At 39.5% G+C, this 15,315-nt stretch overlaps 2 protein-coding genes across 5 annotated transcripts in view; one reads left to right on the forward strand and one right to left on the reverse strand.

Moving 5' to 3' along the window:
• The window catches only part of LOC306871680 (relaxin receptor 1-like), a gene marked incomplete at its 5' end in the record, with an annotated part of 34,765 nt that extends 34,313 nt beyond the window's left edge, over positions 1-452 (forward strand). Inside the window, one exon of the mRNA XM_079419775.1 lies at positions 227-452. Within this exon, the coding sequence (XP_079275901.1) occupies positions 227-366 (140 nt within the window). The 3' untranslated portion in view covers positions 367-452. The remainder of the gene's footprint in view (positions 1-226) is intronic.
• An 11,452-nt stretch (positions 453-11,904) lies between these two features.
• LOC306871927 (stAR-related lipid transfer protein 13-like) overlaps positions 11,905-15,315 on the reverse strand; it is a 59,633-nt gene continuing 56,222 nt past the window's right edge. For all 4 annotated transcript variants that reach the window (XM_079420191.1, XM_079420189.1, XM_079420192.1 and 1 more), the window contains 3 exons: positions 15,052-15,269; positions 13,354-13,527; positions 11,905-13,207 (listed from right to left, as the gene is read on the reverse strand). In XM_079420191.1, coding sequence (XP_079276317.1) covers positions 13,090-13,207; positions 13,354-13,527; positions 15,052-15,269 — 510 coding nt within the window. In that variant the 3' untranslated portion in view covers positions 11,905-13,089. The remainder of the gene's footprint in view (positions 13,208-13,353; positions 13,528-15,051; positions 15,270-15,315) is intronic.

Raw genomic sequence — 15,315 nt, forward strand, 5'->3', positions numbered from 1 at the left:
CCATTTACGAAATATGCGAGTTATGCAAGTAGCCGGTCTGAGTCGAGAGGCGCATTTTGATTAGTATATGGCTGAGGAGCTGAAGCCCTGGGCGCAGAGAGGATTAGACATTCAACCGCCATGAGCACCCATGAACACTTATCAGCTAGAATGGCTTTGCAGTTTTTCCCTTGGACAATACGGTTTAATCTGCACTTTTTTCTCTCTCTCTCTCTATCTCCTCCAGGTACCCTCATTCTGTGGGTGGTGATTTTTATCCTTCCCATAAACAGCGCCCTGAACCCCATCCTGTACACTATCACAACCAGCGCCTTTCAGCAGAGACTCAAACAGTGTTTGAAATATCGCTGCCAGCAGACTAACTGACACAAACGCACACATACACACACTACACACATGTTCTGAGATTAATATTTCATGTGGAATAAAAAGTTAATAGACGACAGGATAATGACCACACACAAGATGCTCTCATCCTCAGCACAAGCTAATAAGGCTTATAAGAGCCTGTAGGGTTGAAGTAATGGGAGCACACATGGCAACATTAACCAGCAGACCATCATAAACGATAAATGCTTATGCAAGTAAAACCAAGCCTTATTTGAAAAACAAAGAAAAGACATACATGCAAATCCAAGAGACTTCAACTGCCATATAGACCTAGAGCAGCGTGTGTACACGCAGGGTAAGCCAAACTCTGTGGCTGTCAGAGAATGCAGGGAGGAAATTGCTCGGGACGGACCCCGGCGGGCTGAGGATTGGAACCCTTCCGACTGATTTAATTGCGTTTTTGTGTGCTTGTGCGTATGTGTTTGGAAAACAAAGAGGCATTTGCATTCAGTCAGGATAGAAAATGGCCAAAAACTATATGGTGGATGGGAAAAAATGAAAATCACACTAAAACCAATCCTAGCACTTCATCTGTGAAAAACGTACAAAGAAATACAGATCATTATGGTGTCCATATTGGTATCAAAAGACGAATTTGTTCCAGATTTCTGTTATTAAGATTACATGAAGTTATTGTACAAGTCTATTATTTATGGAACTCACGACTTTCCTTTGTCTGCTGTAATTTGTCAGTTGTCTACAAAATGTAAAATGAACGTAACATCCAAATAATTGCAATGAATAAATTATAATTATTTCATTATATTTCATTGCTCCGGTTTGACAGCACTATCTTCTGTTCCTTTGCTCTGATGTATTTATCTTAACACTAAATCAGCTTTTAAGAAAGATTTAGGATAGACTTCATTACCAGAGAGCAGCTTTACTAAATGAAGACGTTCATTGATCTCCCTGGACTGCACAGTCCTAAACAGCATCCTAGGACCGTCATCTGTCTATCTGCAGGTTTGGGGTTAGACTTTGTTTAGTCTCACAAAGTCAGACAGCATAAAGCCTGATCCAGATTTCAATGTATTCTGTTTAAAACCTGTTTACACAGGACATAGTCTTAATTTGAAAAACTGATTATTAGTTTGCATGCATTAGACAAGGGTTCTTCAACACTGTCCTGCACGGTTTAGCTCAAATTTTTCAGTATTATTTGAAAATTATGAGGAGGTGTGTTTGATCAGGGTTGGATTATTTCACAGTCATCATGACTCAAAAAGAAAGTGGAATATACAGCTCCAACCATCCATTTCACCAAACCACAGGGAAGCCCGTTCCAGAGTCACCCTGGATGAATGGCCAGTCTATCGCAGGTCTAATATACATTCACACTCACATCTTCAGGCAACTGAGTTTTTCCAGTTCACCTGTCATGCATGTCTTTAGATTGTGGGGAAATCTCTTATTTTATATGCTACAAAATGCCTTTAAACAAGAATTTGAATATGGAAATATGGAATATCCAGTGACTACTTTGCTTCAACCCAGTACCTTATTAGCATATTTGTGTTTCCATGCACTGAAATTACCTAAATGCCAACCTATCATAATTGTCTGCTATATGGATCAGACTATGGGCATGCCATGTGAGGCTGAGACTAGGCTTTGTTTTGATCTCCCAGCTATTATTTTCAATGGATCTTCAAATTGGCAGTGGAGGCTCATTTTAATAATGCATCTGTATAATGACCTTAGACTGATGTTAATGCTTACAATGTTGCATCAGGAACCGCTAATGCTACATTTGATCCAGTTACAAAAATCGATTTGGGTATATTCTGACATAACAAACAGAATGTTACAACAAATCCTTTCTAACAGGCCTGAAATGTGGCCTCTGATTTTTTCTATCACCTGAGCCAGCCAAGCTGTCAGACAATCTATTTATCTAATCGATACAACAGATGAGACACAATCAAGACAGAAGAGAGAAAAGGAGAGGGTGCAAGAGCAAGAAAGAGAGCGAGAGAGAGTGAAAACATCGCAGTAAATCAAAAACCAACCTCATCGGTGAGCCTGTGAATAAAACTTGCAGAATGCATTTATGCGAACTGCCACATCAAGTGCTACAGGGAATTTTTTAAAGGTAGCCAAATTAATCTATATTCATTCTATGCGTTATTCTGTAATCTGTAGCAGGAGATAACACATAGGAGGAAGCATAAAAGAGCAAGGAAATGAATTACTCTTCAGAAGACCACTGGCCTGTGAATAGCTTTGAACCAAGCTGCTTGAAAAAACAGGAAACCACTTTGCTTTCTAGGCAGGTGATCAACGGGATGTTACATTACATTATGCCTAATATAGGATATGCTTCATTATCCAAAGCCACTTTGAACTGGGAAACCCTCATCTGGGGTATCCTGGGTTTAGTGGGTAAGTGCCTTGCTTAAACAGACATTAGTCCTAATGAATTTAGCTTCTCAAGTATATACCTTGTTTAATTGATTTTTTAGATATTTTTACTGGAAAACAAGATAAAAAAAAACAAAAAAAACATTTAGGTTATTTCTAAAAAATATCCTGGTTAAAGCAGAGGTGCTGAAAAAATGAGTTAAATGAGGGCATTTATCATACCAGATGATCTCTCATGAATAGTCAGTAGTGGTATTTTATGTAGTGGTTATTTTATGTAGCTAAAAGCTAGGCAAATTTGCACACAATTTTTAGTTATTTTGGCATTGTCCTTCAACGATTAAAATCCTAATATTTTCAAATCCAATGTGTTGAAGGACAATCAGTTTGATGAACAAATAATGCTCTCATACTAAAGCTGAAAGTCTGCCTTAGTATGAGGACATTATTTGCTCATCAAACTCAAAAAATCTGCAACCAAACCTAAATATGATTATGTTTTTTAGATGCACAAGAACTTGTGCAATGAATGTTGGGTCTCTGAAAATGACAGTCTGTCAAATGGATACAATTACTACATGGTTCACTTGATACATCTGGAAATACAAATTTAAGACATTTTTCTAATCTTTTCCTCAACAAGCTCGACTAAACTCGACTAAAGCCCGTTTCTACACTGGGGCCCATGACATATACTGTACTCATTTGAGGTATTTGTAATTGAGTATTTTGAAATTTGACGGTTTTTGCTATATTGTATAGATCAGATTTTCATTCTGTGCTTCATGTATGAGTGTCTGAGGATGTTTTGAGCATCCAGTCGTCGTCATCCAGTGAAGTTTATCAAGCACTCATGGCCAGGAGTCCAGCCCTCCTTTTCTGGCTACTGTTGTGTTGAAATAATAATGCGGTGACTATTTTTTAACACATTTATGCCTTTCTTGGCCTGCTTGTTCTTCTTTAACCATTCTTTGGTAGAATGACTTGTGTGCTTGGGGTTGTTGTCTTGTTGCATGACCCACGTTCTCTTGAGACTCTGTTCTTAAACAGATGTCCTTATTGGGTTGCCTAAATAAGTTCCATTTTGGTTTCATCCATCCATTAAACCTTTCTCCAATAGTCCTCTAGCTTGTCCACATGATCTTTAGAAAGCAGTTTTCTTGGAGAACAGTGGCTTTCTTCTAGCAACTCTGGCATGCACACCATGGTTCCTCAGTGTTCTCCTGATGGAGGGCTCATGAACATAACATTAGCCAATGTGAGAAAGGCCTTTAGTTGCTTAGAAGTTACCCTGGGAACTTTTGCAACCTCACAGACTATTACACGTTCTACTTTGGAGTGATCTTTGTTGGTTGACCACTTCTCGGTAAGGTAACAGTGGTCTTGAATTTCCTCCATTTGTACACAATCTGTCTGACTGTGGATTTGTGGAGTCTTTAGAGATGGTTTTGTAACCTTTTCTAGCCTGATGAGCAACAGCAGCTCTTTTCCGAGCGTGACATGATTTACTTCCACAAACATGATCAGATTTCGATAGATCCCTGTTCTTTGAATAAAACAGGTCACGTACTGTCATTTGATCGTGTGTATATATATGTATATATATATTGTGACGAGTCGGCTGCCTCCCCCCTTATTGTCATCACCACCCCGTCCCGTATTCGCCGCCCTTCACCAGGCTCGACGGGAGTGGGTGTGTGAGAGAGGAGGGGCGCTGAAACAGCCAGGGCCAAGTATAGGTCTCTGCAGCAAAGTAATGGGAGTTACCAGATCGGGGCGTTTTTAGACCATGTGTCCTGATTGGCTGACGTCATAGTGATGGTAGGTTTAGGGGTGGGGTTAGGTAAGGGGGATCATTTTGTTTGTGTGATTGAGAAACTCCCAGCAGTTTGAAAACACCCACAAATTCAGAAACGCCCTCTTTTACTCTGCAGAGACCTCAATCTCGCCAGGGCTGGCGGTGTGTGATGAGGCGCACCTGATGTGAATAGAGCCTCATCACCGCCGCCGTTTAAATGCCGAGCGCGCCTCTCCTCGGGAGACCGGTCTCTTCCCCGTGCATGCATGCTGGTGTCCTCGTGGGTCCAGGAAGGGAGCGTCGAAGACTGCCGCACCAGTTAGACGGCCGACGGGCCAGGATGCCGGGCCGTCGAGTCCCCCAGAAGCCCCGGGGGCTTAGGAGAAGGACGTCGCCGCTGAAGGAAGGCACCGCCACTCGCTCCCGGACCCGAGAGGGGAGCACGTGCGGCCACCGCACTCCGCCCCTTCCCTGGACCCTTCCCTTCTGAACACTGCCCTCCTTCACAAGCCCCGCAGCACGACGATGACACCAGATCCCTGTTTATTTTGGACACTTTTCCCCTTGGACACTTTTAATATTTTTGTTTAATAAAAGACGCTGCGCCCACTGTGTCTGTCGTCCCGCCACAATATATATATAAAATCAATCAAACATATATAAATAAAATCACTAACAGCACCTGTTATGATAAAATGGTCTGCTAATGCCATAAAAAAAATTATGCAGTTGACAGAACTTGAAATGTCTCTGTGAACAAATTACATTTCCTTTAGAAACCAAACACACTGTGTATTGTATTTCTGCCCATTCCAAAAAACATTTCACTCTCACGTAATATTAAAAGGTGCTTGGGAACGGTCACCTGTTTTATTGTTTTGTTTTATTGAAAGGATCCCCATTAGCTACAGCCGTGCTGCAGCTATTCTTCCTGGGGTCCTAAAAAAATATATACATAAACAAAAAAAAAAAAATTAAAAATACAGAAAAAAATAAATGAAAAAGATAAAAATACAATAATAAGTAAAGCAAATAAAAGTAAAAAGTATTTACATATGCATACACCTACGTACACACATGTATATACACATATCAACGTACATATGTACCCTCATACGGGCATGAAAATACACACATACGAAAACGTATTCATACACACGCATATAAATATACCCACACATGTGCATGTACACACATATTCACACACATATATAAATATAAACAGTCAGATGTATTATTTTGATAAATGCTGTTTTACATATAATTTAAATTTATTGACATTATTAGTAAGTATGATATGCTTTGGCAGTTTATTCCATTCCTTCATACCTCTAAACATAACAGTGTTCTTTACGGCATTTGTTCTTGCTATGGGTAAGGTAAAGTTGCCATTAGTTGCATGTCTGGTACTGTACTGATGATTGTCTACACTGAAAAAAAGATGCTTGAACAAAACAAAAGGCAATTTTGAAATGGAAATGTTTCTTATGAAAATTAATAGTGAATACAACAGTCTATCTTTGACCAGCAACCAGTTAAGATCTTTGTGCATTAGTATAATATTTCTCCTATAGCTGCACCTAAGTGCTACACGAGCAGCTCTATTCTGTATAAGTTGTAATTTATTCATATATTCACCAGTGGCGTTTGACCAAACTGCTGGGCAATAGTCTAGGTATGTCAATATTAGTACTTTCATCGCATAATTCATAATATTTGAAGTTAAAAAATGTGCATGTCTTCTCATAATAGATATACCTCTTCCCATTTTTGCAATAATATTATTAATATATTTTTTCCATGATAATCTAGAGTCTACTATTACACCCAGCAGTTTGGTCTCGTGCACTTGTTTAATGGTTGCGTTATTAATTTTAATATTAATTACAGGATTTTGATTAATGTTATAATTAGAACCTATAATCATACAGTTAGTTTTTACTGCGTTTAGTGCCAATTTATTTAATTTGATCCAATCTACTACATCTTGTAATTCTATATTTAAAACAGTTTCTAGTTCCATTTGTGTACTTGCTGATATATATATAGTTGAATCGTCAGCATACATGACAATATTAGCTTTATGTAAAATGTACGGTAAATCATTAGTAAAAATATTAAATAATAATCAGAATCAGAATCAGAATCAGAAAGAGCTTTATTGCCAAGTGTGTTTGCACACACAAGGAATTTGTCTTGGTGTTATAAGCTTCCAGTACAGAAAGTACAAACATAGTGCAGACAACATATAATTAAGGTGATAAAGAACACTAATGAAGAGAATATACAATAATTAAGAATAACAATAGTAATAAAAATAAAAATATACAGAAAAGAGACATGACCATAGACAGAACTGTGAATGTGCATGTGTCCTATGTGCAGATGAAGGTTTGATGGGTTATTTACAGATGTACAGTACCGGGGTGTGTTATGTGTTGTTCAGGTGGGATACGGCCTGGGGGAAAAAACTGTTCTTGTGTCTGGCTGTTCTGGTGCTCAGTGATCTGTAGCGCCGGCCAGAGGGCAACAGTACAAAGAGAGAGTGAGCTGGGTGTGAGGGGTCCAGAGTGACTTTCTTAGCCCTTTTCCTCACTCTGGAGGTGTAAAGTTCTTGGAGGCTGGGCAGAGGGGCACCGATAATTCTCTCAGCAGTCCTAACTGTCCGTTGTAGTCTTCTGATGTCTGTTTTGGTAGCTGAACCAAACCAAACAGTTATAGAAGAACATAGGACAGACTCGATGATTGCAGAGTAGAACTGTTTCAGCAGCTCCTGAGGCAGGTTGAACTTCCTTAGCTGGCGGAGGAAATACAGCCTCTGCTGGGCCTTTTTCGCAATAGAGTCAATGTGATTGTCCCACTTCAGGTCCTGGGAGATGGTGGTGCCCAGGAATCTGAATGACTCTACTGAAGTCACAGTGCTGTTCATGATGGTGAGTGGGGGGAGAGCAGGGGGGTTTCTCCTGAAGTCCACTATCATCTCCACAGTTTTGAGCGTGTTCAGCTCCAGGTTGTTAAGACTGCACCAGACAGCCAGCTGCTCAACTTCCTGTCTGTAAGCAGACTCGTCACCATCCTTGATGAGGCCTATGACTGTAGTGTCGTCCGCAAACTTCAGGAGCTTGACAGAGGGGTCCTTTGATGTGCAGTCATTCGTGTAGAGGGAGAAGAGCAGTGGGGAGAGAACGCAACCCTGAGGGGCGCCAGTGCTGATGGTGAGAGTCCTGGATGTGAGTTTGCCCAGCCTCACTAGCTGTTGCCTGTCTGTCAGGAAGCTGGTGATCCACTGACAGATGGAGGAGGGCACAGAGAGCTGTCTCAGTTTGTCTGAGAGAAGGTCAGGTATGATGGTATTGAAGGCCGAGCTGAAGTCCACAAATAAGATCCTTGCATAATTCCCAGGTTTGTCGAGGTGTTGCAGGATGTAATGCAGTCCCATATTGACAGCGTCATCCACAGACCTGTTTGTTCTATAGGCAAACTGAAGAGGATCCAGCAAGGGTCTAGTGATGTCCTTCAGGTAGGCCAGGACCAGTCTCTCAAGTGACTTCATGACCACAGACGTGAGTGCGACAGGTCTGTAGTCATTAAGTCCAGTGATTTTGGGCTTTTTGGGGACGGGAATGATGGTGGAGCGTTTGAAGCAGCGGGGAACTTCACACAGCTCCAGAGATCTGTTGAAGATTTGTGTAAAGATGGGGGCCAGTTGGTCAGCACAGACTTTTAGACAGGCAGGTGAAATACCGTCTGGTCCTGAAGCTTTCCTAGATTTCTGTTTTCTGAAGACCCGGTTCACATCCTCTACACAGACTTTAAACGCAGGTAGAATGGTGGGGGAGGGAGTAAGGGGGGTTGCAGGGGGGGAAGGTGAATGTGTGAAGTGCAGATCAGAGCGGGTGCTGGGTGTCAATCTGGCCTTTTCAAATCGGCAGTAAAACACATTGAGATCGTCAGCCAGTTGTTGATTCTCCACAGACTGTGGGGGTGGTGTCTTGTACATGGTGATGTTCCTCAGACCAGTCCATACCGACGCCGGATCGTTGGCTGAAAGTTCTTTTTTCAACTTCTCAGAGTAGTTCTTTTTAGCCACTCTGATCTCCTTTGTTAGTCTGTTCCTGGCCTGGTTATACAAGATTTTATCCCCACTTCTGTAAGCGTCCTCTTTGGCCTGACGAAGCTGTTTGAGTTTCCCAGTAAACCATGGTTTATCATTATTGAATGATAAGAATGTCCTGGTGGGGATGCATATATCCTCACAGAAACTGATATATGATGTTACAGTCTCTGTGAGTTCATCCAGATCGGTGGCAGCGGCTTCAAAAACAGTCCAATCAGTGAGGTCAAAACAAGCTTTTAAATCTTGCTCTGCTTCATTAGTCCATCTCTTAACGGTTCTTAATACAGGCTTCGAAGATTTGAGTTTTTGCCTATAGGTCGGTATGAGATGAACCAAACAGTGATCAGAGAGCCCCAGAGCTGCCCGTGGGACAGAGTGATATGCATCTTTAATTATTGTGTAACAATGATCCAATATATTACTGTCTCTGGTGGGACATGTAACGTGCTGTCTGTATTTTGGCAGTTCGCGGGAGAGATTTGCTTTATTAAAATCTCCAAGAATGATTAAAAAAGAGTCCGGGTACCTTTGCTCTGTTTCAGATATTTGTTCAGCCAGCTGTTGCATCGCGGCGCTCACGCACGCGTCCGGAGGCACGTACACATTCACGAGAATGAAGGAGGAAAACTCGCGGGGTGAATAGAACGGCTTACAGTTTATGAAGAAGGCCTCCAAATTAGGAGAACACATCTTCTTCAGAGTTGTTACATCTGAACACCAACCTTCATTTATGTAGAAACATAGTCCACCACCTCTCGTTTTCCCCGTTAGCTCCGTGATGCGGTCTGATCTGAACAGCTGATATCCAGGCAAATGAAGCATGTTATCCGGGATGTTTTCACTCAGCCAGGTTTCAGTGAAGCACAATGCAGCAGAGTTTGTAAAGTCCTTATTTGTGTGGGTGAGGAGAAGTAGTTCATCCATGAGCAAATCATTAGTAAAAATATTAAATAATAATGGACCCAGACAACTGCCTTGGGGTACTCCACATGTGATATTTCTGATACCTGAAAAACTGCCATTAAAAAACACTGTCTGTGTTCTATTTGACAGATAACTATACATCCATGTGATTGCTGACTGCTCAAAACCATAACAAGATAATTTTGTTAATAACAGTTCGTGATCTATGATGTCAAAGGCAGCAGTAAAATCTAAAAATACAGCACCTACAATATTTCTATTTTCAATCCCTCTAAGCCAATCATCAGACATGTGAGTCAGTGCAGTGGCAGTGGAGTGACTTTTTCTGTATGCATGCTGAAAATCTGTTAATAAATCATTTGTATAAAAATAATTGTTAATTTGATCATATACTATAGATTCCATTATTTTAGATAATACAGGTAATATACTTATCGGGCGACTGTTGGGACCAGAGAAAGGCAGTTTTTTATCTTTGGGTAGAAGAACTATTTTAGCCTGCTTCCATGCATATGGGCAGGTACAGCAGATAAAACTGAGGTTGATAATGTGGGTTAGAACAGGGGCAATAGAGTCAGCAGCTAGTTTAAGAAGCCTGCTGTCAAGACCGTCAACACCCGGTGGTTTGTTTTTACAGGATTTTAAAAGATTCTTTACTTGATCTATATTTACACTTTCTAATTTAAACCTTGAATTTTTATTTTTCATCAGTTCATTTCTTATTAATAGATGAGATATATCATTACTTAGATTAGACATATTTTCTCTTAGTTTATCTAATTTACTTATAAAATAATCATTAAAATAATTTGCAATATCTATTGACTTAGTTATAAATTTATCCCGTTTCCAGAAAAGATGGAATTATTTTATTTTTCTTACCAGTCAGTTGATTTAAAACATTCCATAACTTCCTACTATCATTACCTATGTTTTTAACATGATTGTCAAAATAGATTTTCTTCTTCTTTTTGTTAAATTTAGTAACAGAGTTTCTCATTTTACGATATAGGTCCCAATCACATTTATTTCCTGTAGTAACTGCTATTCTTTTCATTTGATCTCTTATTTTCATAGAATTTTTCAGTTCATCATCCAACCAAGGTGTGATGTTGTTCCTGACAGTAAACTTCTTTAAAGGCGCATGTTTCTCAATCAATGGCAAGAATAAATTGTTAAATTTAAAGAGAGCAATTTCTGGATTACTAGCTGCCAACACATCAGACCAACATACAGCTTGAACATCTTCAATAAACTTATAATTTTTAAACAATTTATAAGATCTTTTAAATAAGACTACGGTTCCAGATCCACTCAGCTTGGTTCTTAACACAGAAATGATCAGATTATGATCACTGCTACCAGTAGGAATAGACAGTACCTTTTTACACAGTTCAGGGCGGTTTGTGAAAATATGATCTATACAGATAGATGTTCTGGAGCCGTCGCTCTTAAAACATGTTCTTGTAGGCTTATTTATAAGTTGAGTAAGTCCACATGCATTTGCAGTAGTTAACAATTTCTTTTTCAAGTGGCAGTCTTTAGAGAACCAGTCAATGTTTAAGTCACCCATAAAATATATGTCCTGACTTACATTAGTATTTATATCCAGCATTTTACAGATAGTGTCAAGATATTCACAGTTGGCACTTGGTGATCGGTAACAGCAGCACAAAAGTATCGACTTTCGATGAGGTAGATGCACTTGCAACCATAATATTTCGATAATATAATAATATAATAATAATATAAAACTCATTAAATCAGTTCTTATTTTTACTGGCAAGTGATTTTGAATATAAAAAGCTACTCCACCACCAAAACCATTTCTATCATTTCTATATATGTTGTAACCTTCAATAAAGGTTAGGCCGTCTGCACAGCATAATTGGCCAATTTTAGACACTTGAATAATTAACGAGGCAAAAAAATTAGCACTTCATCTCCCCAGAGAAATGACAGCTCACAAGAAGTTTTCACTGCGACAGGGCAGACTGTCAGCCCAAAGACTGTGACTCAGATGCAATAATTACACTGTATTAAATCAAACAAATTTGGAATGAATACTGTAGAAAAGCAGCTTGTATAAATGGGAGTTCTCTCCATCACTTTTCCTAAAATACATTTACTGACATGTTTGCCAACCAAACCTGTGTCCTTAGGTGTCCTACAACACCTTGTGCCAGCAGGACACCATTGTGGTCTAAATGGATTGCTGCACACCGTAAGACACCTGTTAGCAGAATTAAATTCTGTTTTCAGGCTTAACACCTTGGATTGTATAAAAGGCATACTTTTGAAACTTTTTTTTAGAAAAGCTCCTTTATTCTAATAGCACCGGAGGCTAAATTGGCACGATACACAAGCGAATATGACTGAAAATGAATCAAATCAACATTATTAAAAAATGACACCTGTTTAACACAGAATTATCTTTTTTGTTTTTTTTTAAAGACTAGAAACAAAATAAACAATACATGTAAATGGACTTCTGTACATCACAAAAAGCACACACAACCACATTGTGGCACTTGAACCATTTCACTTTGAGGCAGAATGCTTAAAAAAAAAAACATGCATGCAGTTATACTTTAAAATAAATAAAATACTAATATTTAATTATGCCCTGGTGAAACGGCACAGATTTAATGACAAATATAAGATGAAAGACAAACACACAATTTACTCGTCAGTTGCTCAAAGGCACAATTAAGAACAGTAAAAAAGTGAATTATCTAATTATATCACAAAAAATATCTTTAGCTCTAGAGAAGATAGAAATGTAAAAGTAAAAAATTAAAGCTGTATTAAAGTCTTTTGAATATAATTTCCATGGATTCCATGCAGACTTTAAGTTATTAAAACTTCACAAATGAAGTTTGCCACATACAAATGGCTGATGAAAATAAATAAAAGGGGGTAGGAGAAAAGGGAATGCACAGAATGCAAAGTACACAGGGATCTTATAACAACAGACCCCGTGTCTTATAACGTTATACATGTTTGATGATTGGCTGTTTCTCTTTGCCAGCTGGTCATTATCAGTGCCAGATGGCAAAATTCCTGTGCAATTAAAAAAGCAAAATGTTTACATTTACCCTGAGAATGAATGAGCTGTCTGACAAGACCACACCGGATTATTAGACAAAGAATTTAAGGCATAACATGTCTACCGAGACACATTGCTTAACAAGCAGATATAAACGCTCACACAAACGAAACACGCATACAAGATTAGACGCAATGTCAACAGTATGATTGTGAGCTTGAGTTTTCACACATTAATCACCCACGGCTTTTAAAACGACAACGGGTTTGTTTTTTTGCATAGTCCAACTATCATTCATTCCCGAACTCATTAATAAACCAGTTAAAAACATTCTCTACTATTCTTACTCTTCCACCTTCTGACTTGCAAGGCCATCTTTTGCACCTGTGCTCTCATAATTTTCATTCTTTATCATACAAAATAGTCTAACATTTAAGCCAAGTGGGTTCAGAGTTTGGTCTCAGGTCCTCGTGCCGACAGAACAGGGAAAGAACTGCGTATTCTTGCAACCTCCATTGCACACAGATGACCGAACACTTTGTTATACCAATCAGGAGAGCGCCCCCTGTGGGACAGAAATACATAAGGTTAAAATTAATGAAATAACTGTAAACATAAGCCTGCTAATTTTGTTCAGTGTATTGAAAAGACAAAAAAAAAAGCAGCATGCTGTACTGTGCCTGAGTGAGGTAGCAAACCATCGTGTCTTACCGTAGATCAGCTCTGCAGTAATGTGTGAGCCGGGACCGCCCCATTCCACATGGCTCAATAAAGATGCGTGATGTCAAAAGCACGGCTCGTAATCCTGCCTCCAGCTGGACACTATCATGGTCCACAGAGGATGACACTAGAACACACACCCCTTTTGGTAGATCACACCAACGTCTGCAACACAAAATGCTACATTTAGGGTGCTTTCACACCTTTAGATTGATTGCTTTGTTCCGAAACAGATTAATATTATTACAATGTTGCTTTTTATTCTTGGTGTAGTTCACTTTCACACAGCAAAGTTTTGTAAATGGACCACAATTGTTAATACAAGTCACATGCAAGTAAACTGTCCTCTCATTGGTCAAAGTTCCACGATTTATTTTCAGGAATTCTGTTCATAGCTGTTATCCGTCAGGATGGAACGACAACTGCTTCGAGGGCTTATTGTTGGGTTTTTGTAGCTGTCATTATATTAATTCATTAATTTATCATTTTGAGCAGGAGTCCAGGATTTGTCGGGAAAACATTGTTAAAATGCACCTATTACGAAGAGCAATAAGACGGCATTATAAAATGAAAAGGCGTGCTTTGATTTTGAATGGCGAAGATGTGCTCACCCACAGACATAGTCTCCTGCTTTTCATGGAACCTACTTAAACATTATATATTGTGATATAGCCTGGTTTGTTAATCTGCTGGATCGGATTGCTTTCTCACTACAACTGAACCGCTCCATGAGTTCAAAATTGAGCTGAAACCACCTCGTTCAGGCAATCTCGGACCGATTGTTTTGGCGTGGATCCGAGTGCGATTGCAGTGTTTACATATGCCCAAAAGAACCGAGCTACGGGGGGAAATGCATCAGGTTCTGAAACAATCAGCCAGGTGTGAAAGCACCCTTAGATTCACAACCAGGAGACCAGGGCCCACTAGTATCTTTTCCACCAGAATAGTAGTTCACATTCCAGACCCAATTCTTGGGCCGGTGATCCGAAGCCTATTGCAAACTGGCCGTGTGTTTCCACAGACTTGAGAAACAAATGGTGTATCTGACAACAACCAGTAAGATTCTCGTAGATTCATAAAATTACGTTTGAACCACTGATGCCACATGGACTATTTTCATGATGTCCTTACTACTTTTCTGGGCCTTGAACATGGTAGTTCCATTGCTGTCTATGCAGGGTCAGAAAGCTCTCAGACTTAATCAAAAATAGCTTAATTTGTGTTCCGAAGATGAACAAAGGTCTTACGTGTTTGGAAGAACATAAGGGTGAGTAATTAATGACTTAATTAATTAATTTATTTTGGGATGAGCTATCCCTTTAATATAGTAAAAAAAAAATTACATTAAAAAAACCCTCAATAAATTTAATTAAAGGACATATAGTTCTGAAATCACTGAATGAATTGTAGTTTCTTTATAACAAGCACTCAGGAATACATAGGATTTCTAATGGATTTTCTATCATAATTTGGAACAGACAGTCCTAATGGGATCCCCAAACAACCTGCACAGACAGTGATCTTATTCTGTGGTCTTATTCAAGAAGATTCTTATGTGATCCTATTAGGGGTTGAAACGACAAGAATTCTATAAGCAAACATGTACATTCAAGAATTCTGTTAGAAGTTATGAATGCAGCACAATAAAGAACTAAACAGATTACACAAAAGTTTCCTGCATCTGTGTACCTGAGCACTATGAAGTTTCTACGAGGATGTGGAGCCATGCTGTCTGTGATGTAATGGAAAACCTCCGTGTTGTTTTCCAAAGTCTCAATGACTCGACTGTGCAGAAGGTCTTCATCCCACAGGTGGCGCTCTCGCAGAACACGCTGCAGCACCACAGCCGGCGGGGCCTCTATCTCCACCGAAACGCACCATAGACGCATCGGGTGCCCGTCTCCTACCTGCAAACAACCAATCATTAAAATGATGAGGGTCATGCCAAAACTA

The sequence above is a fragment of the Barbus barbus genome (genome assembly GCF_936440315.1).
Source record: "Barbus barbus genome assembly, chromosome: 6".
In the NCBI taxonomy this organism is placed as follows: Eukaryota; Metazoa; Chordata; class Actinopteri; order Cypriniformes; family Cyprinidae; genus Barbus; species Barbus barbus.